General features: G+C 44.7%; 1 protein-coding gene across 1 annotated transcript; it reads left to right on the forward strand.

Moving 5' to 3' along the window:
- The first annotated feature begins 13,404 nt into the window (after nucleotides 1-13,404).
- LOC311119440 (methanethiol oxidase) lies at nucleotides 13,405-24,687 on the forward strand. The gene is made up of 12 exons (XM_084194134.1): nucleotides 13,405-15,325; nucleotides 18,544-18,600; nucleotides 19,080-19,192; nucleotides 19,366-19,551; nucleotides 20,382-20,502; nucleotides 20,948-21,130; nucleotides 21,261-21,442; nucleotides 21,570-21,648; nucleotides 21,797-21,918; nucleotides 23,085-23,177; nucleotides 23,320-23,438; nucleotides 23,667-24,687. The coding sequence occupies exons 1-12, from the start codon at nucleotides 15,322-15,324 to the stop codon at nucleotides 23,827-23,829; spliced, it is 1,422 nt and encodes a 473-aa protein (XP_084050260.1). The 5' UTR covers nucleotides 13,405-15,321; the 3' UTR covers nucleotides 23,830-24,687.
- The last annotated feature ends 2,322 nt before the right edge of the window (nucleotides 24,688-27,009 follow it).

Genomic DNA, 27,009 nt, shown 5'->3' on the forward strand with positions numbered 1-27,009 from the left:
GATGGCCTGGAGCCAGTGGGTTTGGCGACGAATATGTAGTGAGGACCAGCCAACAAGAGCGTACAGGTCACAGTGGTGGGTATTATATGGGGCTTTGGAGACAAAACAGATGGCACTGTGATAGACAACATCCAATTTGCTGAGTAGAGTGTTGGAGGCTATTTTGTAAATGACATCGCCGAAGTCAAGGATCGGTAGGATAGTCAGTTTTACGAGGGCATGTTTGGCAGCATGAGTGAAGGAGGCTTTGTTGCGAAATAGGAAACCGATTCTAGATTTAACTTTGGATTGGAGATTCTTAATGTGAGTCTGGAAGGAGAGTTTACAGTCTAACCAGACACCTAGATATTTGTAGTTGTCCACGTACTCTAGGTCAGACCCGTCTAGAGTAGTGATTCTTGTCGGGTGGGCGGGTGCAAGCAGCGTTCGGTTGAAGAGCATGCATTTTGTTTTACTAGTGTTTAAGAGCAGTTGGAGGCTACTGAAGGAGTGTTGTATGGAATTGAAGCTCGTTTGGAGGTTTGTTAACACAGTGTCCAATGAAGGGCCAGATGTATACAAAATGGTGTCGTCTGCGTAGAGGTGGATCTGAGAGTCACCAGCAGCAAGAGCGACGTCATTGATATACACAGAGAAAAGAGTTGGCCCAAGAATTGAACCCTGTGGCACCCCCATAGAGACTGCCATAGGTCCAGACAACAGGCCCTCCGATTTGACACATTGAACTCTATCTGAGAAGTAGTTGGTGAACCAGGCGAGGCAGTCATTTGAGAAACCAAGGCTATTTAGTCTGCCAATAAGAATGCGGTGGTTGACAGAGTCGAAAGCCTTGGCCAGGTCAATGAAAACGGCTGCACAGTACTGTCTATTATCGATCGCGGTTATAATATCATTTAGGACCTTGAGCGTGGCTGAAGTGCACCCATGACCAGCTCGGAAACCGGATTGCATAGCGGAGAAGGTACGGTGGGATTCGAAATGGTTGGTGATCTGTTTGTTGACTTGGCTTTCAAAAACTTTTGAAAGGCAGGGCAGGATGGATATGGGTCTGTAACAGTTTGGATCTAGAGTGTCACCCCCTTTGAAGAGGGGGATGACCGCGGCAACTTTCCAATCTCTGGGGATCTCAGACGTTACGAAAGAGAGGTTGAACAGGCTAGTAATAGGGGTTGCGACAATTTCGGCGGCTAGTTTTAGAAATAAATTATCAGAGAAGCAATGTTTTCATTCAATACTTTACTTTAATATTTTGTTTATATCTTTAGAAATTAAATTTCATAAGATTATTTAAAGCCTGGACAGATTTTCTACAATGCTGAACCCAAGTCTCTGAGTCACATTGTCATCATTCAATCAATAGGCAAAAATTTTTTATACTGTAGATTACAATATAATAAATGTGTGAAATAAATTAACTTTATAGTTTCATACAAGTTACACAAACACGTGACAGTTATAACACATAGATATTTACTCAAGCGACAATGGCCTTTTTTAATGTACTGTATGGTGTTCTGACACTGTTCATAGTGCTCAAGTGATAGACCTACACTTATGAGTGTACACTTACTAGACATTTTAATTATTCAGTGTGTCTTAGCTGTTCATTAGACATATTTGATCCGTTCAGCAATATGGACGGCGATTTATTCATGGAGTGTGAGGAGGAGGAGCTGGAGCCATGGCAACAGATGTATGACGACGTGGAGGAGGAATTGGAATTCATAGAGGGCGACATTGACAACGGTGAGCATGCCCATTGGCCAACTATTGCCACGGAGACAGACTGGCACACCCTCTTGACTGTCATCTTGGTGACTGACTGACCACTGCGGCCCTTGTCATGGTCTGAACATGTATGAATGGTCAATGACCCAGTCATATAGGCTGTTAGCATAAGACGTGTCAAACTCATTCCACGGAGGGCCAAGTGTCTGCAGGTTCTCTCCTCCCTTGTACTTGATTGATGAATTAAGGTCAGTAATTAGTAAGGAACTCCCCTCATCCGGTTGTCTAGGTCTTCACTGAAAGGAAAAACCAAAAACAAGCAGACACAAGGCCCTGCATGGAATGAGTTTGACACCCCTGGCATAAGACTATGCTGTGAAATAAAATCAAAGTTTATTTGTTCTGTGCACAGGATACAACAGGCCTAAATAGTACAGTGAAATGCTTACTTGCAAGCTCTTCCTCAACAATGGAATATTCAATATCAAAGGTAAAGAAGTAAAAAATCCAGAATAGAAATGGAAAAAAAGAGCCAGAATCAATACCAGGTCAGATAAAATAAAAACACAGGAGAATGTACGCTAATTCTCATGTAGTTCAACTGTACCTTGCTGTTTATGCCGTTGTGTGTTTCCTGCAGTCTGTGAAACCTCCTTTTCCTCCACGACATCCCGAGAGACTCCAGTTCCCAGCATACCCTCCCTCACTCACTCAGCTGCACAGCGTGTCCCGGCAACGGTTTCCAACACAGGCCAGTCCTCCTCCTCTGTCTTGCAGCGCACCACTATAGCACGTGAGTTTATGTTTTGGGGGAAGGATGGCGTCTCAAACACACACTGCCGAAAGGCTAAAACAGCTGTCGTTACTTTCAGAAACACAGGAAATGCTCAGTAATGGATTTTGATTATTTGATTGTACAGGAGTATTTATAAATGCGTTATACACTTCGGAGTCAGAAACTAAAGAGAATGCAACACTGATTATAATATGCAGTTGGCCTACACTTCAAAGCAGTTGTAGAAGACATGAGTCCGGCTCATGGTCTCGTGATGAGGTAGCCCCTGCCTGCGACTTCAAAATCAGTGTCACCCTCACCAAAGGGGGAATGTCCTCTTGGTCTAACGGTCAAGACATTGGTTTCTCCCTTGGTAGACACAGGGTTCAGATCCCACCCGTGACACTAACCACTAGGTTGTCCCCCTTCCTCTGTGTCCCTCAGCTCCTGTGTCGTCATCGGTGTTACCTCAATTTATGGTCCCCACGGGGGTCCCTGGTATGCCCTCTCTGGTGCCATCGGGCATGGTCCAGGGACAACAGCTGATCCAGATCCAAACCCCTACAGGTCTGAGCACCATGCTACTGCCCACAGCTGTTAACCCTGGTGCCGGCCCTGCCAATGCCCAGCAGATCTACTTCACCCAGGTACGGACTGCATCAGTGGTCACGGATCTTCTCCGGCCTGCTTCGGTTCAGTTCAGCAAGGGGGAATGCATTTAAGAATGTATTTAACTTCAACTCATTATTACATCTCACAGGGTTTCCCGGTCCGAAATGTGAGGCCTGGGCAGAACCCTATGGGGATAGTTCTGAATTTACAACAAGGGCAGATGATTCGACCCATCACTCTACTCTCTGGTAATTGTATCTCTTACTTCTTTAGTCAATGCTGTTTTCACAGATCTACAACAGACAGGTCCCGCAACATACTGGGGTCCCAAACACTCATTTTTGAAAAGTCTCCAGGAAGCAAGTTATTGACAGCAGCCATTTTGGACAACATAGTGTATAGTAACACCATTTTGTTAACAGCCCCCTCTCTCCTATGGTAGGACCTGGAGGGCAGTTCTTTGCTCCGTCTATGGGGATGCCTCAGGTTGTGAGCCAGCCTGCACAGATTAGGCCCACTGCTGGCCCTAGTGGTGTTTTACGGCAGGCAGCGCCCGGCACCTTTGCCACTATGCAAATCCCTGCCACCCTCACCATCCGCGGGGCCAGTCATGCCCCCCTCACAACCACAGCTAGCACCATGGGCAACCGGCCCACCCTACTCAACCCTTCCTCACAGCCTCAGATTTGTAAGTTCTTATTTTATGGGTGGATCTCAATAGTCTAAATTCAATAAAGTACTGCTTTTGTATATATTGTTAAATCTGTTGAACTTATCATGACCAACTTATGTTCCCCTGCTTTTCTTTGTGCTATAGTGAAATGGAACCAAGTCCCAGTCGCTCTCCAATCGCAGCTACTGCAGATCGTCAAGAGCAACAGCCAGGCCAATGTACCCGTGGCCACGCCCCTGACACAGGGCATCACCAAAGGTACAGTAAATACACCCATATCAGAACTATTGCTCATTATCATATGCACTCGCTGGTTCTAAGTATAAAATGTTTCTCTGTTCTGTTTGTTTTACAGTTGATCAGGCGCTGAAAATATGCCCCCGTTGTGGAGCCCAATTCAAAATGCAAGAAGCACTTCAAGGACATATGTGTGTAAGAAGCTTTATCATATGCACCTTAGAACATCCCAGATATTAAACCATGAACCACAGGTATGATGAGCATGATGGCAATTTAAACTGCATTGAATTCCTCCCTCACAGTTCTGCTGTCCAGACCTGGTCAATACTGCAGGGCCTTCCAGCAGCAGTGGCACTCAGAACCCCCTGCCAGAACGGGCCCCCAGCTCCAATCCAGACCCTCCGCCTAAGGTGGTTATGCTAGTGGATGATTTCTACTATGGCCGCTTCGCGGGCCAACAGTCTCTGGTCGACAGCCAGCCCACCAAGCTGAACTACTCCTTCAAATGTGTCATCTGCCCTAAGAGGTCCAATAGCAACATTAGGTGAGAATGAGGTCAGCTGCTCCACACACACACACACACACACACACACACACACACACACACACACACACACACACACAGTATGTACACATACAGCCTGACCTGAAATGACAACATTAGGGGGCAGAAGTATCAATCAGATGTTTGCATGTGATACATTGCCACAAAGGTATCTGGACCACTTATTCAAGTGTTAGAACTATGCAAATGCAAATCTCAATTGATGGAAGGATGTTAACTGTGTTTGCGTGTGTGTGTGTGTGTGTGTGCGTGCTCGGCAGGCTGATGGACCACATGAAGCAGCACCCAGAGATGACTAAATGGGTGGACCAACTGACCTCCTGCCAGCACTGCTTCCGCCAGTTCTCTACCAGCGCCCAGCTCCAACACCATGTGGAGAATGCCCACGGGCCCACTCAGTCTTCCAGTACGCCCTCACATATGACAATACTTACATATTCATCTGTTGTTAAATATGCATCCTGTGACATTTTTGAAAATCATGTTTTCTCTATTGACCGTGCAGCTTGTTGCAAGATCTGTGAGTGGGCGTTTGAGAGTGAGCCTGTGTTCCTGCATCACATGAAGAACACCCACAAACCAGGAGAGATGCCCTATATTTGCCAGGTTGGTGACCTTTCACCTCCAGTTGAACATGATAGAATACATGCTGCCCACCTTCCCATTTACTCTCAGAACCACACCTTCCTGAAATCCCATCCCTTCTTTTCAAGGTGTGTCAGTACCGATCTTCTTTCTTTTCGGATGTGTACAACCACTTCTGTACCAGTCATGCAAAGACATGCAACCAGCTGTGTGTTTACTGCCTGAAGGTGTTCAAGAGCCCCAACTCCTACCAGCAGCACTACATACGACACCAGGTAGAGAAACAACCCAGGAGCATTAGATTTTACATTTACGTCATTTAGCAGACGCTCTTATCCAGAGCGACTTACAGTAGTGAGTACATAAATTTTCTCGTAATGGTCCCACGTGGGAATCGAACCCACAACCCTGGCGTTGCAAGCACCATGCTCTACCAACTGAGCCACACAGTACCACAAAAAAAACTAGTATTGTTCCCATTTAAAACTGTTGTAAATAATTTACTTAAAGGAAGGTATTTTCTTAAAGTGCAAAAAAGTATTTATGGCCTGGTTTCCCGCGCTCATATTAAACCTATTCTTGGATTAAACACCAATCTCAATAGAGAATCTTCATTGTAAGTGTGTTTTTAGTCCAGGACTAGGTTAAATCTGGGTCTGGGAAACGGTCCCGTATGTTTTATAAAGGCAGTTGTACTGCAAAGTAGGCGTTGCAAGAAAAATTGTTTTGTAAACTCTTGTACAAAGGAAAAAATAGATCAGCAGTTTCTTCTGCATTTTATGTTTAACGCTGAAACACTGAACCCAACTCTTGATTTTTCAGGCCAGTAGAGCGAGTCACTGCAACAAGTGCCGTTTGCAGTTCCTCTCCGCCACGGACAGGATGGAGCACAAAACCCACAGCCACAGGACCTTCTGCAAGCCCAAGCAGCTGGAGGGGCTCCAACCTGGGACTAAAGTGAGTTGATGAACAGCTTAATTTAACTGATTAGTCATTCTCTTAGTTGTGCCACACTCTTAGTAGAAAAGGTGCTATCTAGAACCTAAAAGGGTTATTCTGCTGTTCCCATAGGAGAACCCTTTGAAGAACCCTTTTTGGTTCTGGGGTAGAACCCTTTTGGGTTCCATGTAGAACCCTTACAGAGGGTTCTACATGGAACCCAAAAGAAGGGTTCTCCTATAGGGACAGCCGAAGAACCCTTTTGGACCCCTTTTTTCTAAGAATGTAGAGATTCAGGCAATTCACTTGTTGGACAGAACAACGGTTAACCAAAAAGCAATGCATGTCCTAGATCAAGAAGGGGTTATATTAGTGTAGGTATAATATTCATAGGTAGAATGGGGTTAAACACAGTGTTGTATTCTTGTCTGTGTACTTAGGTGACCATCAGGGCATATGTCCACCACAAGGGACAGTTGCCCAAGAATGTACCTGTGGACTATAAGACGACAGGCCCCACTCCTCAGGCGGGCCAGACCTACACTAACAGCAACATACAACACAAACCTCATCAGTCCAAACCACCTCCACAAACAACCAAAACCACCATGAGGAAATCCATCAAGCAGTTGGACCTGCTCACCAAGTTTCAGAAACGGAGGTGAATAATAGTCATATTGTTGTGCATTTCTTCTCCATGGAGCTACACAAATCCCAGGAGGACATTCTGTCTTCTATCTTTAATCTCAGACTTAGTTTTTGATTGAGCTATATGACAGTAGGGCTACCTTGCCCTCTGATAGCATGTATAAACATAATCATCATTTGGTGGGTGTTTTATATTTGTTCTTTTTCACACATGTACAAGTGTGTACTAATACGCGTGTGTGAATTGGAAATACGTTTTTTTGCATATCCCAACTCTCTCTGAGACACCCTCGGAGAGTGGGGTCACTGCCAGGGTGATTATATAAACGCATATATTGTGGCTGAAGTGTCTGACCTCTGTGTGACCTCCTCTACAGTGTGTCGCTAGTCAAGCAGCGGTGCATGGAGTGCAGCTCAGACGTACCCAGCTTCCCCGACCACTACCCCACCTTCGTCCACTGTGCCGTGTGCCCCTACAGCACCTGCTGCTCGCGCTCCTACGCAGACCACATGATCACGTAAGTCAAGCTTCATTATCGATATAGATCATGTTTTATTAGCCAAAGAAACAATAGTTCATTCATTGATCATAGATGACTTGGAAAGTTTGATAGCGGTTAATTTCTCTTGTTGCAGAAATCATGCACCACGTATGAAAACCAACCACGTACCCCTGCACAAGCGGCCACCCCCTTGGTAATGGACACTGTTTCCCGCTGTGTTGTGTTTTTTATATTTTTTGCTTGCCAGTTACTACGGACACTTGCCAACCTTCTCTCCCTCTGTCCCACACAGCTATTTGAAGCTGCTGTGTGAGGTCTGTGACTTCAGCTCTCAGACGGGTGACCTTATGGCCAAGCACCTGGCCCAGTACCCAAGTCACGGCTCTAGCACCTGTACACCAAACGGTGGGTGTCTTCAAGCTCCCCACAGAACTCCAAACAGATAGCCTTGGCATGAATATGTCAGTTTTACCATGGAAGAGGGGAGATGCTTTATATTTGCAGTCTAGAAAACGTTTTGAAACTGCTATATTAATTAAAATTGTATAAAGTATATACTATTTACAAAAGTGTATTTATAAGAACTACAATGCATAAGCATTTAGACATTAACATTTATAATTTATACAGCATTAATCTTATTCATTAAACATACTATAACGTGTAACCAGGATGGCTACACTAAAAAAAATACAAATCTATTAATGGTGACATTTGTGCAAAATGTGCCAGCAAAAGAGCACCATGATTTGAAAAAGATATCTAGTTGTGGTGGGTTGGTGTCCTTGTCTTTAAAAATATATCTAGTTGTGGTGGGTTGGTGTCCTTGTCTTTAAAAATAAATGTAGTTGTGGTGGGTTGGTGTCGTTATCTTAAAAAATATATCTAGTTGTGGTGGGTTGGTGTCTGTATCATTAAAAATATATCTAGTTGTGGTGGGTTGGTGTCCTTTAAAAATATATCTAGTTGTGGTGGGTTGGTGTCCTTATCTTTAAAAAAAATATCTAGCTGTGGTGGGTTGGTGTCGGTAGCTTTAAAAATATATCTAGTTGTGGTGGGTTGGTGTCCTTATCTTTAAAAATATGTCTAGTTATGGTGGGTTGGTGTCGGTATCTTAAAAAATATATCTAGTTGTGGTGGGTTGGTGTCCTTTAAAAATATATCTAGTTGTGGTGGGTTGGTGTCCTTATCTTTAAAAATATATCTAGTTGTGGTGAGTTGGTGTCGGTATCGTTAAAAAGATATCTAGTTGTGGTGGGTTGGTGTCCTTATCTTTAAACAGATATCTAGTTGTGGTGGGTTGGTGTCCTTATCTTTAAAAATATATCTAGTTGTGGTGGGTTGGTGTCCTTATCTTTAAAAATATATCTAGTTGTGGTGGGTTGGTGTCCTTATCTTTTTCCGTTTGCTTCGTTGTTTAACTTGGCCCGATGCCAAATGTTTTGGTGCACACCAGATAAAATAACGCTACATGGCCGCATCCCATGTTGCTAGTTCACACATAGCAGGGATCATCAACTAGATTCAACCACGTGACGATTCTATTTTATTTTTTCTTGAGGGGATGGTCAGGGGTCCGAAACATAATTACAAATAATTGTAGAATGCAAATTGACCTCAAGAAGCCCAAACTGATATAATATTTGACTAAAACATAATCATTTCAAACCTTGCTTGCATTTTTATACGATCACATATCTCTTTATAATGTGTGGGAATACAGGCCAAATTCGGCCTGCGGGTCGCCAGTTGGGGAACCCTGTACTACAGGAACTGGCAAACAGATTTTTGTACATCAAGACACACTCCAAAGCATGTTTTGTGCCAAAGTAAATAGGAAAATGTGTGGAGTCCAAAAATTACCCAAGTGCAGAGGAGGAATGTCTTACCAAGGAGCCAGTCTGCATACCAATCTGTTTTCATCTGCCATTTATGTTGTCTTCAGACTACTGGCCAGTTGAGAAGGGGTTATATTTTCCCCTGTTCTCTTTCTATCCACATGGTGTCGTAAAAGTGGACTAGCGCTGACATAAGAAATGGCCCATGGTGTTATAAAAGAAAAGTTGTGTCAACTTGGCTCTGTGGAGCAGAAGACTAACTGTTGTTCCTGTGATTCCCCTCCCTCCCTCACAGAGTCTCTGGAGTCTGACATTGAGTTCTGCCAAGAGGAGGACAAATCAGGAGGGGATGTAGAAGTGGTGAGGTCTGAATGGGCATTAATGGAGAACTGGAGAGAACCTCTGCTGAGAGGCACCGACTGCCCCATCGCAACCATCCTCGACTTCACAGAGAGCTGCGGTCCTCGCCAGTCCTTAAACAAAAACAGCGACGCTGTCGACTACTTCAACCTGCTCTTCCCGTACTCGCTCATGGAGCTCATCGCCAGCGAGACCAACGCTAAGGCCAAGACCTGCCAGTTTCTTGGGCAGAGCGACCCGGACTGGGTCCCTGTCACCGCTCACGAGATCAAGGGCTTCATAGGTCTCAGTATACTCATGGGCCTTCAGAGCCTCCCAGAGCCTGCCAACTACTGGTCCTGGCAGCACTACGACAACTGCCACACCTTCTTCAGGGCCATGTCCATCAAGCGCTTCCAGCAGATCTCCACCAACATCCGGATGGGTAGTCTACTCACCTCCATGGAGGAGGAGGGAGAGGGCAGTGGCAGCGACAGGCTGCGTCTCTTCAGACCTATGCTGAACATCCTTGGCGACTCCATGTGGGAAGCCTACAAACCCAACCGGTGCCTGGCCATCGACCGGGCCCTGCTGCCCAGCCTGGAAACGGAGGCCGGCCAAGCCAAAGGGAACCCCAAGGCCCAACCAGTGGTGTGGCTGCTGTGTGACTCCAAGTCGGGCTACTGCCACCGACTGCTCATCCACATGGGGAGGGAGAAGGAGAAGGAGCTGGGGTTCAGTGTAGTGCTCCCCTTAGTGGAGGGACTCCAGGAGAAACACCACCAGCTCTTCCTGGGTAGCTCACTGGCCTCTGCCCCCCTCATGCAGAAGCTCTTGGACCAGGGCATTTACGCCTCCAGCTCCTTTCCTCCACCAAGCCCCATCCTCCCCAGGGAGCTGTGGGAGCAGGGTCAGCTGGAGAAGCCTGGGGACTTCCTGCAGAGGCAGTTGGGCCCCCTTCTGGCCACCCGCTGGAAAGACACCAAGGAGATGGGCTGCCTGTCCACCAATGCAGAGCCGGGGCAGCCAGACACAGTGTGGAGGAAGTCTCAAACTAAAGTGGGAGAACTCAGCCCCATCGAGCGTCCCTTAGCCTTCCGACTTCTGCAGGAGAACATGCGAGGCGTCGACATCTGCAAACAGCTGCTGGCCTGCAACCCGCTAGGAGGGCTGCCACTAGACAAGCACTGGCGCAGTCTCTTCTGGTTCCTGGTCAACCTGAGCATAGTCAATGCCTTCATAGTGCTGCGGGAGAGCCGCAAAGAGAACCCTCCATCGTGGGTGCAGGGCGGGCTCTTTACCCAGGCAAACTTTCGCAAGCGCTTAGGGCACCAGCTGGCCAAGTGCGCAGAAAGACAAGCACGCATCCACTCTGAGACTAAGGAGGGACCAGCGGGCGTCCGAGAGGTTGCACTGCAAGGCAATCCAAATAAACTAAGGCACAGATTGGTTAAACTCACCGCCAAGACCAAGAGATGCAAGAACTGCAATCTGAAGAACCTGCGCCATGAGAGCGTGTTTGGATGCATCGTTTGCAAAGCCAACCTGTGCAAGCAGCCCAGCTGCTTCTGGGAGTATCATGGCTTCTCACCCCACCACTTAGGTCAATCATTTATTTGATGCTTTGTAGATGCACACACAAGAATATGATACCAAAACACATATATAATCAATCCCAAGACTAGCTTAATCTCCATGAGTATACACGGGTCAAAAACATTGTCCGTGACTGCTTGACAGTGAAAGTGTAAAGGTGATGGATGATATTACTAATACATTACGATAGGGAAAACAAAGTCAACATAGTTCAACCTGAAACAGAAATGTTTATGTTGTAACACATTTAGCTGCATGCTCTTTCTCTTCAAATCTAAACTCTTATCCTCTTTTTTTACAGGCTCACCTAATGTTGGATTCATCATGGAGGACATGAGGTACTTTACGAGACGCACTCCAGCCGTTTCACCCTGGTTTCACACGATTTACTCCCACAAAATATATTGTGATTTAATTTAGATGTTTTATCTGTCATGCCTCAAATACCACTCATCTTTCTTTCCTGCTTTGTCTTTCTGCAGAAACACCACGGGAGCAGACCGCTTTGACGACAGCAGCGAGTGGGGTCCCTTAGGGCCGGAGAGTGACCTGGACGAGGCAATGGCCCCAGTGGAGGACATGGGCTCAGACACAGACGATGAAGAAATGGAGGTTGAAGGTCTTGACAAGGACGTTGATGAAGTTTTTCATGAAGGGGAGTCTAAAGAGCAGCCTGCCGCATCTGATCCTCCCGTCACCCCTCCGACAGAACGCCCGGTGGTAAAAGAACGAGAGGACACCCTCTCTGTGCGTCTGCTGAGGATAGTGCTGTTCGCCCTCTGCTGCGGGGAACGCCAAGCTGCCAAGCAGCTATCCACCCAGTCCAATCTCATCCGGGCCTGGCTGAAGGATAAGGAGAAGCAGCTGGAGCGTGATGGCCGGGGACCCGGCAAGGGAGAGGCGGTGGAGCGCATGGTGGAGTGGGTCATGGCCCAGCGAGAGCAGCAGCTGCCGCTCAATGAGAAGAACCTTTTTCAGAGGGCTTCTGAGATCCACAGCCAGGACGGCCACAGCAGCGCCTTCCGCATCTCTTACGACTGGGCTGTGAGCTTCATGCTGCAGCATAGCCTTGGCTGGCAGGCTGTTGGGCGGACCGCCACGGTCAGCCGGCGCTTGCCACGCTCCATGGAGGACAACGCTAACTCCTTCACCAAGTTCACCCGCAAGCACATCCAGGCCCACGATCTGCCCCACACAGGGATAGCTGCCATGGACGAGCTGTCTGTCTTTGTAGACATTGAGGCGCTTGCGGATCCAGCCAAAGTGGACAAAGAAGGGGCTCTCCAGCTGGTGGGAACCAGGGAACCTCTGGTCACCATCTATCTGTCAGCGCTGGCCGATGGCACCATGCTACGCACCCTGGTCCTAATCAAGGGGCAGCTCCCCGAGATGCAGGGCACAGGCCTGCCCAACTCTGTCCTGCTGGAGGCCAAGGTGGAGGGATTTACCAGGGACGAGGAATTGGCGCTGTGGGAGTCTCTGGTGTGGCGTCAACACATGCTGGACCAGAGCAGGAGTACCAAAGGCATGCTGATCCTGGACGGTCACCGCGGACACCTGTCTAAGGACTTCCTGACCACCCTTGGAGCCACTGGCACCCTTCCGGCCGTGGTCCCCGCCGGCTGCACCTGTCGCCTCCAGCCCCTGGAGATGTGCCTGCGGCCCGTGCTGCAGAGTTTCCTGCTGGCCCGCTGGGCCCGGCTGGCTGCAGAGGGCGGGGCAGCAGGGGCCACACACAAAGACCTAGTGCAACTGCTAGTTGCCTGGCTAGTGGAGGCCTTGTCCTACTTAGAGGAACAGCCTGATCTGCTGCGACAGTCCTTCCACCTTACTGACTTGGTCCCTGGGCAGCGGGACCAGGAAATGACCAAGACTCTGGCAGAGACCCAGTCAGAGCTGATGAGTACTCTCAGAGAGGCCCTGCTAGGTCCTGAGGTTCTGGAGCCGGAGTCACCAGCAGAGCTTGAGCAGGAAGACAGCAGGGGCACAGAGGACATGGAGGCTGGAGAAGAGAGGGTAGATGAGGATCAAAAGGCTGGAGAAGAGAGGGTAGATGACGAGCAAGATGCTGGAGAAGAGAGGGTAGATGAGGAGCAAGAGGTTAAAGAAGGGAAGGTAGATGAGGAGCAAGAGGCTGGAGAAGAGAGGGTAGATGAGGAGCAAGAGGTTAAAGAAGGGAAGGTAGATGAAGAGCAGGAAAGTGGAGAAGAAAAGGTAGATGAGAATCACAAGGCAGCTATAGAAATGGACACAACAAAGGATAACATCTTGGAAAAGGGAGAGGAAGAGATGGAGCCGCTGCCAGAGAGCCAGGAGACTGGAGGGTCCCATGAGGAGGTCTCCCCCTCTTAGTCCTTCCCTTTCACAAACTCTGAGTAGAATACTGCTCTTCGGTCCTACACAAGAACATCTGCCGTGTTGCCTTAGGCCACACAGCCTGTGGGTCTTCCCTGCAAATGGCCACAGAAGATTACAGTGCATACTGTTACAGTACAATCGGTCAACCTTTTAACCTTTTTTATGTAATCAGTGTGGGGAAACTGAGTGGGGATCCCTTGTTAGACTTGACAGGTTCTATGTTTTGCTTTAATGAACACTATAAGACGCACAACAAACTCCATGAACCATAAGGCATGTTCTTGCGGTGGAAGTTGTTGTAGTGGTAGAAATCAAGGTCTAAACTGATCATCAACTGAACACAAAACATTTTAAGGTGCTATACTGTTCTTTCATTCAGTTTGATGATATTTACTATGCCATGTTTAGTATTTTTTTTTAATTCAATGCCTTTGACAGATTGGTGTTGGTTTACACATTTTCCCCCAACTTTTGCTTCCTTATCCCTTATTGCACTCAAATGACTTTAAATATGTTCTTTGCTTACCTTGAAAGTAGCCTAATCTATGGGCGAGAGAGACTCCGCCATATTGCTAGAAGGCTAGTGATGACTAGGCCCACAGCTATACAGAGTATTCTATTTCTCTTAATAAGGACTTATTAAGACAAATACCACGTTCTCTTATCTGTGTCTCAGTCAATAGATTGTAGTACTGAGGAAGGATTGGCAAGCTTGAGAAATGGCGGAAATGTTGAGTTCCTTAGGGAGTTACATAATATCTAATGCATTTTGCAGATGTCCAATATGTTCTTTAACAATTATCTGAACTGTACCTCATTTGTCACAGTCGCAGACACACAAATATTACATTAATTTAATCCTTTCCTTTTCTGATTTGCCTTTGGTCTTCTCAAAACTTCCAGACACATGGGGGATATTGAAATGGTGACAACTTCAGCCCTGAAGTTTTTGAATCTCTTGGAAGAAAAACATTTCCTAATCAAGTGTGTAGGCGTTAGAGGCACAATCTGGGATATTTACTGTTTTATGGGCTTAGTACAATAGGCCTAATTCAAAATATATGGTTGTAATACTCTATTGTTTATGTTTTTATTGTCATTTGAGTCTTTAATGTATATCTTCAAAATATGATTAAAAAAGCTAAATCAATTTTATGGATTACGTCCTTAAATCCATAGCTGCGTCTCATTTGAAAGATGTTGTTTTTCGTGCGGACTGAAACACGATATTGTTAAAACTCCAGATTGTGGCTTTAATCTAAACTCACATTCCCCCATATTGAGTTGCGCAAGAGATGACCCTTTGACACAGTTTAAGTAGGATCAATAGAACGAGTTAAATAGACCGTATATCTAATCAGTATGGACCATAGTAAATAAACTGTCAAATAAATTAAACTAAAATGCATATTCCTTACGTTTTAAATGTTTTTATTTTATAGTGTATTGAATGCAGAACATGTTACCTTGCTTTGCGCCAGAACCGTGTCCGATAATGTTTGAAGGAAACAACATTTAACTTCACGCACTTGAGGAAACCGGTGGTAGAAGGTCTTATTAAACCATAACAGAGGGTAGGACTATAGAACTGGGGTATCTCTTCGTTCATATATTAATGGAAAAGGTGTGTTTTGCATCGCCCTGTGCCCCGGTTGGGCGAGGTTTACATATTTTAGATCAATCCATTGGTCGCAAAATGAAATCTCCTCCGCCTGGGCACCGGGTCATGCAAAACCAACCGCACTCAATACTTATTTCTACGTGCAACGTTATTTTGCCAAAAAAAACTCCCCTTTCGTCCCTCTGGCCATTTACCCTACAAAACCTTCCCAGGCAGGCATTCCTTCACTCTCATACCAGCTGAAATAACCCATAGAAAGCTCGGATCCCTGTGGACACCTTGGACGAATAAAGTCTGCAAGATGGGTTTGTGCAATCTTCTTGCTTTTTCACTCATTTTCATAACTTTTAGGAAATCTGTCAAAAAACGTTGAAATGGGTAATTACAAAGTTAATGATTGGGCGTGGACTAGAACATCATGTAAACCACTCTCCCATAGTGTGAACTTTTCATTAACGTATTCAAACTAGAGCTGAATGTGTTATATTAAATTATATACATGCATATTTGAGTAAGTCAACCAATGAAAATGAATGTCCAAAACGAAAATAAGTGTGCGTAATTGTGCACGTACGTACGTGCGAATGGTGATTATTTTTTTGCCAACAATTACGTATACACCTGTATATTTGTGCTAGTGTAGGCTATATTGGCACTCGTGCATTGCTTCAAAATGCAGAAGGAATAGATGAAATAGAAGTAACAGCGACATTTCAATGAGATTTAATCATGTAATGTTTCCCTGATTGAGCTGCTTGCTATGTTTTTACCATAGGATACTTCGCCTTTCACACACCATTTTGAATTAATGAATAACCCTGAGATTTTGAATTAATGAATAACCCTGAGTAAAAACGGTGTTCACACCTGGTCACACAATTGCATAGGTTTGGTGGTCTAAATCAGTGGTTCCCAACCTTTTTCGGTTACTGTACCAAGTACATTTTGCTCTAGTACAAGTTATATTGTTCTAGTGCTTGTTGCCTTGTTCATCTTAAATGCACCACTTTATCATGATGACTCAGCAGAACCAGTGACAAACAATTTGCTATGCATTATTCAATTTAAATGTATACAATTAAATGGAAAAGTCATTTTGACAGTTAGACTAGCCTATTTTCATAACAGAGAATTTGGTAGATCCAACAATGATGCAAGATACTCATCCACATTTCTTTGGACCTGCAACAGTCAAACCCATTAAATGAACTGAAGCTGAACTCGTGGAAGGGCTTGTATATCTTAGAAAGAATCGTGTTGTGAAATGTTGGACTGGAGACTAGTTTCCTGGAAGATTGCTAGATATCTGACATCTATTGTGGTTTCCACATGTTTTCACTATTGTTTGAGCTGCAACAATGGTTTAGGCCAAAACCATTGTTTGCCATGTGTAAGGAAAAAGGCACAGCTTCGACCTTGACCAAATCAATCATTTATTCCAAGTAAAGGCAGCACTAAATTATGGGAGGATTTGGTACAATGCCAAAGACAACCAGCACTCTGGATCAGCAGAGTCCTTCTCACTAAGGTCCACAGATATACAGTGCCTTCGGAAAGTATTCAGACCCCTTGACTTTTTCCACATTTTGTTAGGTTACAGCCTTATTCTAAAATTGATTAAATGTTTTTTCCCCCTCAATCTACACACAATACCCCATAATAACAAAGCAAAAACAGTTTTTTAGAATAAAATACTGAAATATTACATTTACATAAGTATTCAGACCCTTTACTCAGTACTTTGATGAAGCACCTTTGGCAGCAATTACAGCCTTGAGTCTTCTTGGGTATGACACTACAAGCTTGGCACACATGTATTTGGGGAGTTTCTCCCGTTCTTCTCTGCAGATCCTGTCAAGCTCTGTCAGGTTGGATGGGGAGTGTTGCTGCACAGCTATTTTCAGGTCTCCAAAGATGTTCGATCGGGTTCAAGTCCGGGCTCTGGTTGGGCCACTCAAGGACATTCAGAGACTTGTCCCGAAGCCACTCCTGCGTTGTCTTGGCTGTGTGCTTAGGGTCGTTGTCCTGTTGGAAGGTGAACCATCGTTCCAGTCTAAGGTCCTGAGTGCTCTGGAGCAGGTTTTCATCAAGGATCTCTCTGTACTTTGCTCCGTTCATCTTTCCCTCCATCCTGACTAGTCTCCCAGTCCCTGCTGCTGAAGAACATCCCCACAGCAAGATGCTGCCACCACCATGATTCACCGTAGGGATGGTGCCAGGTTTCCTCCAGACGTGACGCTTGGCATTCAGGCCAAAGAGTTCAATCTTGGTTTAATCAGACCAGAGAATCTTGTTTCTCATGGTCTGAGAGTCTTTAGGTGCCTTTTGGCAAACTCCAAGCGGGCTGTCATGTGCCTTTTACTGAGGAGTGGCTTCCGTCTGGTCACTTTACCATAAAGGCCTGATTGGTGGAGTGCTGCAGAGATCGTTGTCCTTCTGGAAGGTTCTCCCATCTCCACAGAGGAACTCTGGAGCTCAGTGAGAGTGACCATCGGGTTCTTGGTCACCTCCTTGACCAAGGTCCTTCTCCCCCGATTGCTCAGTTTGGCCGGGCGGCCAGCTCTAGGAAGAGTCTTGGTGGTTCCAAACTTCTTCCATTTTAAGAATGATGGAGGCCACTGTGTTCTTGGGGACCTTCAATGCTGCAGAATTGTTTTGGTACCCTTCCCCAGATCTGTGCCTCGACACAATCCTGTCTCGGAGCTCTACGGACAATTCCTTCGACCTCATGGCTTGGTTTTTGCTCTGACATGCACTGTCAACTGTGGGACCTTTATATAGACCGGTGTGTGCCTTTCCAAATCATGTCCAATCAATTGAATTTACCACAGGTGGACTTCAATCAAGTTGTAGAAACATCTCAAGGATGATCAATGGAAACAGGATGCACCTGAGCTCAATTTCGAGTCTCATAGCAAAGGGTCTGAATACTTATGTAAATAAAACAGAAATACCTTTTGATTTGAATTAATTTGCAGAAAGTTCTCATCTGTTTTCACTTTGTCATTATGGGGTATTTATGATCCATTTTAGAATAAGGCTGTAACGTAACAAACTGTGGAAAAAGTCAAGGGGTCTGAGAACTTTCTGAATGAACTATACATAACATCACAGATATATAACATCACAGATAAGTACAGTAAACATTTTGTGTGTTGTGCGCATTTACCTATGATTCTGATGGCTGCCAGTAACAGCAACCTTGGAAAAGGAAGACAAAGTGGACAAGTGAATGTCCCCTTTCACACACTCATTCTGCAACAGTTTTACAACTAAAAAAAGTATGAAAAATGGCTCTCTACACGACTTACCTGTGGTGAAACTTCTAGGTCATTTTAAACATATGCCTAACATCTGTATGACGAATGCATGTATGACTTATAGGTGTGAAAAGTTTCTGTGGTTATTACCTGCCATAGATGTCCAGCAGTAATAGTAAACACAGAGATTGCTGTGTGTGGCAGTAAAGTTATTTTGAGCGCTCTATGAAAAGGGCACTTGCTGTTTGTTTGTGTTTTTCCAGCAACTAAATGCACAGGCTGTGGACCTGGCTACAAAAGCCCTCTGGATGCCATGAAAGGTGAGTGTCATTTTCTGGAAAACACAAGTTTAGCTCAACCCATGTGTTTTAGGGGGGATTGACATTAAGATCTAAATGGCACTTGCCCATCGGACAAGTCGGGATAATTTTTTGGTTGCCTGAGAGTTTGTCAGTTGCATGAAAATGTTGTTTACACGCACAAATTCCATAATTTGTCTGTCTTTTACTTCAACATTGGGAGGAACCAGACATACCCGTTTTAGGCTACTGGAATTATTTGTGGTTTGATTCACTGCGCTTTGTGTTTTGGTTGTATTCAGTATAAAAAAATCACCTCCCCTAATGGGGAAACCACAGAGCAGGCTCAACTTACCCGACTGGTCAGTTGACTGGGAAATAGTGCAACCCTTAATATCAATCCCTCTTTGGGGTTTGCGGATGTCATGGTTCTTGCCCTTGTGGTCAGGGAGGAGTGAATGACAGTAGTGCCTCCTGAAACGGGGATCTTGTTTTTGAAGGTCCACGTGAGGAGATTGTGTATCTGCCCTGCATTTATCGCAACACCGACATCCAGAAACCAGACTACCTTGCCACTGTCGATGTGGACCCCAAGTCTCCCACTTATTCTCAGGTACTTCTGATTTATATCAATCAACCACTGCCTTGTTTTTGATTTTCACACCTGTCTTCATTAGACAGAGTGGTCGGTAGTTGAAACACTGAAGAGACAACGGTATTATCCATGATGACCTTTGACCATAGGTTGTGGATTAAAGAGTGACCTGGTAATGTCTGTGCCTACAGGTCATCCACAGGCTGCCCATGCCCAACATGAATGACGAGCTACACCACTCTGGTTGGAACGCCTGCAGCAGCTGTTTTGGTGACTCATCCAAGAAGCGCAACCGACTTATCCTGCCCTCGCTCATCTCCTCCCGGGTCTATGTAGTGGACACTGGAACAGACCCCCGTGCACCACAGATGCACAAGGTAAAGGGTCACCCTTCTACAGCGGGTGATGGGTTACAGTGATACTACAGTACTTGGTGACCATGTTGCACAGCTAAGGTTATGCAACTTCTTTTTAATATTTCACTATCTTATATTTAAGCAATAAGGCACGAGGGGGTGTGGTATATGGCCAATATACCATGGCTAAGGGTTGTTCTTATGCACGACGCAATGTGGTGTGCCTGGACACAGCCCTTAGCCGTGGTATATTGGCCATATACCACAAACCCCGAGGTGCCTTATTGCTATTTATAAACGGGTTACCAACTTAATTAGAGCAGTAAAAATAAATGTTTTGTAATACCCGTGGTAAACGTCTCATATACCACGGCTGTCAGCCAATCAGCATTCAGGGCTCAAACCACCCAGTTCATATAACAACATTGATCACATTACTTTTCTCCAAATTGGAAGCCCCCCAACTCTTCTTATTGTGCATAACTGTAAAACTTGGAGAATGTTGAATATTTCTCTACCCCCTGTCCGATAACATTTCATACATTATTTGACATGAGTCATTGATTTTCTTTTTTTGCCATACAATCATTTTTATCACACACAAAAAAAAAAACGAAAACAGACACGGCTAACACAGTCAACACCACAATGTCATACAAGGATCTCCAGCACATGATGAATCAAAAACAAGAAAAAGACAATTGAATATACAGATTTGGTCAAGCCTCTCACCCATCTCTCACCAACAGCCCGTAGCCATCTTCTCAAATATGCATCATTGTTTTTAAAGGAAAGTATCCTACCCATGCAGAGTGTAATCTGATCTAAACCAAATGATTGCTTCCTCACAGATTGTGGAGCCCACAGATATCTTCTGGAAGACGGGCCTTGCCAACCCCCACACCACACATTGCCTGGGCAGCGGACAGATTATGATCAGCAGCATGGGAGATCCATCTGGCAATGGCAAGGGTAGGAGGAGACAACATGCTGCAGTAGGGCGACAGACTTTGTTCTGGGAAAAAGCCTCATACAATGTGGGCGACCTAGAAACACTTTCCTTTGTATCATACAGAAAAGGATGTGTGCCTGGATACAGTGCCTGGATACAGCCCTTAGCCGTGGTATATTGGCCATATACCACAAACCCCCGAGGTGCCAAATTGCTATTATAAACTGCTTACAAACGTAATTAGAACAGTACAAATAAACGTTTTGTCATACCCGTGGTATATGGTCTGATATACCACGGCTTTCAGCCAATCAGGGCTGGAACCACCCAGTTTATAATAAGGGACTAAGAAGGCTCTACAATCCACCATGATAAAGAATACTGGGCGGGGCAAGGGAGTGTGTCATTTAGACAAGTTAATATTGATTTGGATTAGATGACTGATGCAGGATATGTTTCTCTCAGGTGGCTTTATCTTGCTGGATGGTGCAACGTTTGAGGTAGTTGGTAACTGGGAGCTGCCTGGTGAGGCGGCACCCTTTGGTTATGACTTCTGGTACCAGCCCCGACACAACGTCATGATGAGCACCGAATGGGGAGCGCCCAAAGCCCTCGCCGACGGCTTCAACCTGGAACATGTCAAAGAAGGTGTGTAAATAGAGGTGATATGTGTGTGTGCATGTGTTTGTGTGCATGCGTGTGTTTGCATGCATGTGTGTTTGTGTTACACTTGTTCAGTAGACAGAACAAGGTTTCAATGCTGCTGTTGTGTCTGCAGGTCACTATGGATCGAAGATCCACGTGTGGGACTGGACCACTCACAAGCGGCTGCAGTCCCTGGACCTGGGGGAGGAGGGCGCCATTCCTCTGGAGATCCGCTTCCTCCATGATCCTGCCGCCACGGAGGGCTACGTCGGCTGTGCACTCCAAGGAACTGTCTTCCGTTTCTACAGGACACCGGTGAGGAAAAAGTAGAGAGAATAGAATAACATTTATGAACTCTCTTGCTTCCTCGCTGTTGTGTTTGGCATTGTGTCTTATAAAAAGGTACTGTCTCAACATTGAAACGTTATTTTTCTCTGTGCAGAAAGGAGACTGGGCTGCTGAGAAGGTTATTCAGGTCCCCAGTAAGAAAGTGGAGGGATGGGCTTTGCCAGTGATGCCAAGTGAGTGGGTGTGGAAAATGTTGATGGGAGAATACCGCAGATTAGGGATACATTTAACACTTCCAGTGCATATTTGGGTGTAGCTACCCATTCCATAGTAAAATGTATACCTGAATTTGACGGATGCTGTGTGATCTGTTCATTTCAGGTTTGATCACAGATATTCTGATCTCCCTGGATGACCGCTTCCTATACTTCAGTAACTGGCTGCACGGAGACATACGACAGTATGACATCACAGACAGGAGGAACCCACGTCTGGCTGGCCAGGTGAGATCACAAGTTTACAACATGGCTGATTTTATTATCTTAAACCCACAAAACATTTTTCATGTAGGTACTTATGTAACAGATGTATATCGTACTCTCCTTGCGTTGTGTTTTTTCTTAATAAATCACATCAGCCAGTGGTCCCAGTTGAGCATCATTTATTTATGTTGTTAAATGGGAAACAGCACGTTAGTTGTGCAGAGCTTAACGATATTGATGGCTGTCGATGGCAAAATCCCTTGCATCACATTTTCATACTGGGAAGACCTGACGTTCACGATCTCCCCCTAGCTGCAAGCGGGGCCAATCACAACACGCCTTATTGTCATCAGAGTTGAACCAACCAATAAGAATGCTTGAACATTAAATACACATTTCTTTAGAGGCAAGTGGAAACATAACCAACCCTGTTACACTTACTTAAATGAATCATCTTCATCAGTCTGCCAATGTGATGCATACCTGTGTTAGGGTCAAGCAAGTGGCCTCTAACATTTACATTTTGGTCATCTAGCCCAGGGCTTCCCAAACGTTTTCACTCGGGGCCCCCCTTCCAGCATTCGGGAACATCCTGCACCACGCGTGCATGCACCACGTCTATTTCTATGGGCACAAGCACGGTTCATGACACAAACTGTTCACAGCTCTCTTGTTGGTGGAGAGAATTTAGCAGGTTTAAAGCGCATTTCCTGCAATTCTACACATTATGTCATGGGGTGCAAAGACAATTTTGCCATTTTAAACATTTTGCCATGTCTAATGTGTATTTATGTGATATTTGAGTGACAAAAAATTACAACTATCTAGGGGCTAAAAAAACCTAAATAAAAAACTGCTAGCTGACATGGGCTAGTTGATCTGGACATTTCTGACAAGGTATAAATAGCTCTCTAAGGTATGCAATGACTAACATGACAAATGGAAAACTGATGCATTACCCAATTTCGCAATTGCACCTTGTGCATTATACCCCGCTCCCCCCCTGCCGATCCCTTGCGCCCCTCTAGGGGGTGTGCCCCACAGTTTGGGAACCACTGATCTAGCAGACGCTCTTATCCAGAACGACTTACATGCAGTTAATTCCACTTAAGGTAGCTAGGTAAAACAGTCTCCTGAAATGATTGAAGTTGTGCACTGACTGTGTTTATGTCTCACTGTGTATTCAGCTCTTTTTGGGAGGGAGCATCCTAAACGATGGCCCTGTCAAAGTACTGGAGGACCCAGAGAATCAGAGCCAACCACCCCCACGCACAATCAAGGTGTGTAAGAATAACAATCTATACCCAAACTCAAGCTTCACACACACACTGGCAGAATGTCTGCATTAGGACAAACGTAGGTGTTTAGGTTGCGTTTGTAAGGTGCAGACACCGACTTGTGTGTACATATGATCCACACCAGGGGAAGAGGATCCCAGGGAGCCCCCAGATGTTGCAGCTCAGTCTGGATGGAAAGAGACTGTACGTCACCACCTCTCTCTACAGTGGCTGGGACAAGCAGTTCTACCCGGAAATGATCAAGTGAGGACCTGTTTTTATTTAGTCTTAGATTTTTTTAGCGCACATACTTGTGGTCAATGCACACACAAAATGTCAGTAACAGGTTTCAGTTGCATCAAAACGGTTATTTGTACGCTTTCACTCAATATCACGGGCTGCTTCAATAAGATATTTTGATTGACTTTTGAACACCCATAGCTAGAAACATGATCATATGGAATACTTGACTCTGTTTCTAATTTGCCCTAGGGAGGGTTCTGTGATGATGCAGATTGACGTGGACACAGCCAATGGTGGCCTCAAGGTGAACGAGAACTTCCTGGTCGACTTTGGGAAAGAGCCCGACGGCCCGGCCTTGGCCCACGAGCTACGATACCCTGGGGGAGACTGCACCTCCGACATCTGGCTGTAGAGTTACGCAGGAGGCCACAGTTCTCCCCTTCTCATTCCCAACATACTTTACATAAACTTCATGCAACTCATATTAGCTGGGAACAGGTGGGAAAGGAGGCAAACTCTCATGGCCGATAATGCTGCCTATTCATTCCATGCTGCTTTGCATTAAATGCATTATTGTGCCTTTTGTCATTATCTCATATATGGACCAAATGTCATCTATTGTTCTCTGTTCTCAATGCCAATGGTGAAACTGAGGTTTAAAAAAAGTTAACATATGGAATTCATAGACGAACATCTGATGGCGATTTATAGCCTACTTTTTTAAGAATATGAAGACATTCAAATGTGTCAACATTCCTTAATGGCCCGAGTGTGTGTGTGTGTGTGTGTGTGTGTGTGTGTGTTCAGCAGGGTTGAATGAGTCGAGGTATACCAAACCTTTTTTGATATACTATTTCTGGACTATTGTTTTACTCTTAATGTAATAGTAAAATAGATGTTTTATTGTCACATACACCAGATAGGTGTAGTGAAACATGTTGTTTTACAGGGTTAGCCATAGTAGTACAGTGTCCCTGTAGTAAATTAGGGTTAAGTGACATGCTCAAATGCGCATCAACAGATGTTTCACCTTATCAGCTCAGGTATTGGAACCAGCAACCTTTCAGTTACCAGCCCAACGCTCTAACCGCTAGGCTAACTACCGCTAACCACTAGGCTACCAATTTTCCTACATTAATAATGCTTTGCATAATTATTATGTAGTTCATTTAATTGAAAATACTAATTGCACTACATTGATGTTCATTTGCAAGATATGGATGGTTTTAAATAATACATGTCAGCGTTTAATAAATATACTGCATATTCATACTGATTTATAGCCATTGAATGATAATAATTGACCATTGAGTCTCATAGCTACAGTACCGGTCAATAGTTTTAGAACACCTACTCATTCCAGGGTTTTTCTTTACTTTTACTATTTTCTACATTGTAGAATAATAGTGAAGACATCAAAACTATGAAATAACACATATGGAATCATGTAGTAACCAAAAAAGTGTTAAACAAATCAAAATATATTTTAGATTTCAGATTCTTCAAATAGCTACCCTTTGCTTTGATGACAGCTTTGCACACTCTTGGCATTCTCTCAACCAGCTTCATGAGGTAGCCACCTGGAATGCATTTCAATTAACAGGTGTGCCTTGTTAAATGTTAATTTGTGGAATTGATTTCCTTCTTAATGCGTTTGAGCCAATCAGTTGTGTTGTGACAAGGTAGGGGTGGTATACAGAAGATAGCCCTATTTGGTAAAGACCGAGTCCATATTATGGCAAGAACAGCTCAAATAAGCAAAGAGAAATTACAGTCCGTCATTACTTTAAGACATGAAGGTCAGTCAATACGGAACATTTCAAGAACTTTTAAAGTTTCTTTAAGTGCAGTCGCAAAAACCATCAAGTGCAATGATGAAACTATCTCTCATGAGGACCGCCACAGGAATGGAAGACCCAGAGTTACCTCTACTGCAGAGGATAAGTTCATTAGAGTTACCAGCCTCAAAAATTGCAGCCCAAATAAATGCTTCACAGAGTTCAAGTAACAGACACATCTCAACATCAACAGTTCAGAGGAGACTGTATATCAGGCCTTCATGGTCGAATTGCTGCAAATAAACCACTACTAGAGGACACCAATAAGAAGAGACTTGCTTGGGCCAAGAAACACAAGCAATGGACATTAGACCAGTGGAAATGTGTCCTTTGGTCTGGAGTCCAAATTGGGAGATTCTTGGTTCCAACTGCCGTGTCTTTGTGAGACGCGGTGTGGGTGAATGGATGATCTCCGCATGTGTATTTCCCACCATAAAGCATGGAGGAGGTGTTTTGGTGTGGGGGTGCTTAGCTGGTGACACTGTCTGTGATTTATTTAGAATTCAAGGCACACTTAACCAGCATGGCTACCACAGCATTCTGCAGTGATACGCCATCCATCTGGTTTGGGCTTAGTAGGACTATTGTTTGTTTTTCAACAGGACAATGACCCAACTCATCTCCAGGCTGTGTAAGGGCTATTTTACCAAGAAGGAGAGTGATGGAGTGCTGCATCAGATGACCTGGCCTCCACAATCCCCCGACCTCAACCAAATTGAGATGGTTTAGGATGAGTCGGACCCCAGAGTGAAGGAAAAGCAGCCAACAAGTGCTCAGCATATGTGGAAACTTCTTCAAGACTGTTGGAAAAGCATTCCAGGTGAAGCTGTTTCAGAGAATGCCAAGAGTGTGCAAAGCTGTCATCAAGGCAAAGGGTGGCTATTTGAAGAATCTCAAATATAAAATATATTTTGATTTGTTTAGCACTTTTTTGGTTACTACATGATTCCATATGTGTTATTTCATAGTTTTGATGTCTTCACTATTATTCTACAATGTAGAAAATAGTAAAAAATAAAGAAAAACCCTTGAATTTTTGAAGGACTGAACATTTTGGCATTACTGGTTTGCATTGGAAAATAACTCAGATGAACTTTTGATGGTGGCCAAGTTGTGTGAACTGGAGCAAAAATATTTTGGCTGGCAGGAGTTAGTGGTTAGTGAGCCTTATAATTTATACTTGGCTGGCAGGAGTTAGTGGTTAGTGAGCCTTATAATTTATACTTGGCTGGCAGGAGTTAGTGGTTAGTGAGCCTTATAATTTATACTTGGCTGGCAGGAGTTAGTGGTTAGTGAGCCTTATAATTTATACTTGGCTGGCAGGAGTTAGTGGTTAGTGAGCCTTATAATTTATACTTGGCTGGCAGGAGTTAGTGGTTAGTGAGCCTTATAATTTATACTTGGCTGGCAGGAGTTAGTGGTTAGTGAGCCTTATAATTTATACTTGGCTGGCAGGAGTTAGTGGTTAGTGAGCCTTATAATTTATACTTGGCTGGCAGGAGTTAGTGGTTAGTGAGCCTTATAATTTATACTTGGCTGGCAGGAGTTAGTGGTTAGTGAGCCTTATAATTTATACTTGCTCAACAGCGCCTGCTACTGCACAGATCATAAAAACGTTTCTCAATGTACCTCCAGGCATGATTTGGGCAGCTACATTCCTACATCCTAAACATAATAAATCCAGACTTCTTTCAGATCCAATGACATGGTTAATCAACATCAGAAGTAAGAAAATAATATTGTCAGATAATGCA

Source organism: Coregonus lavaretus (assembly GCF_964263955.1).
Source record: "Coregonus lavaretus genome assembly, contig: HAP1_SCAFFOLD_1994, whole genome shotgun sequence".
Classification (NCBI taxonomy): domain Eukaryota; kingdom Metazoa; phylum Chordata; class Actinopteri; order Salmoniformes; family Salmonidae; genus Coregonus; species Coregonus lavaretus.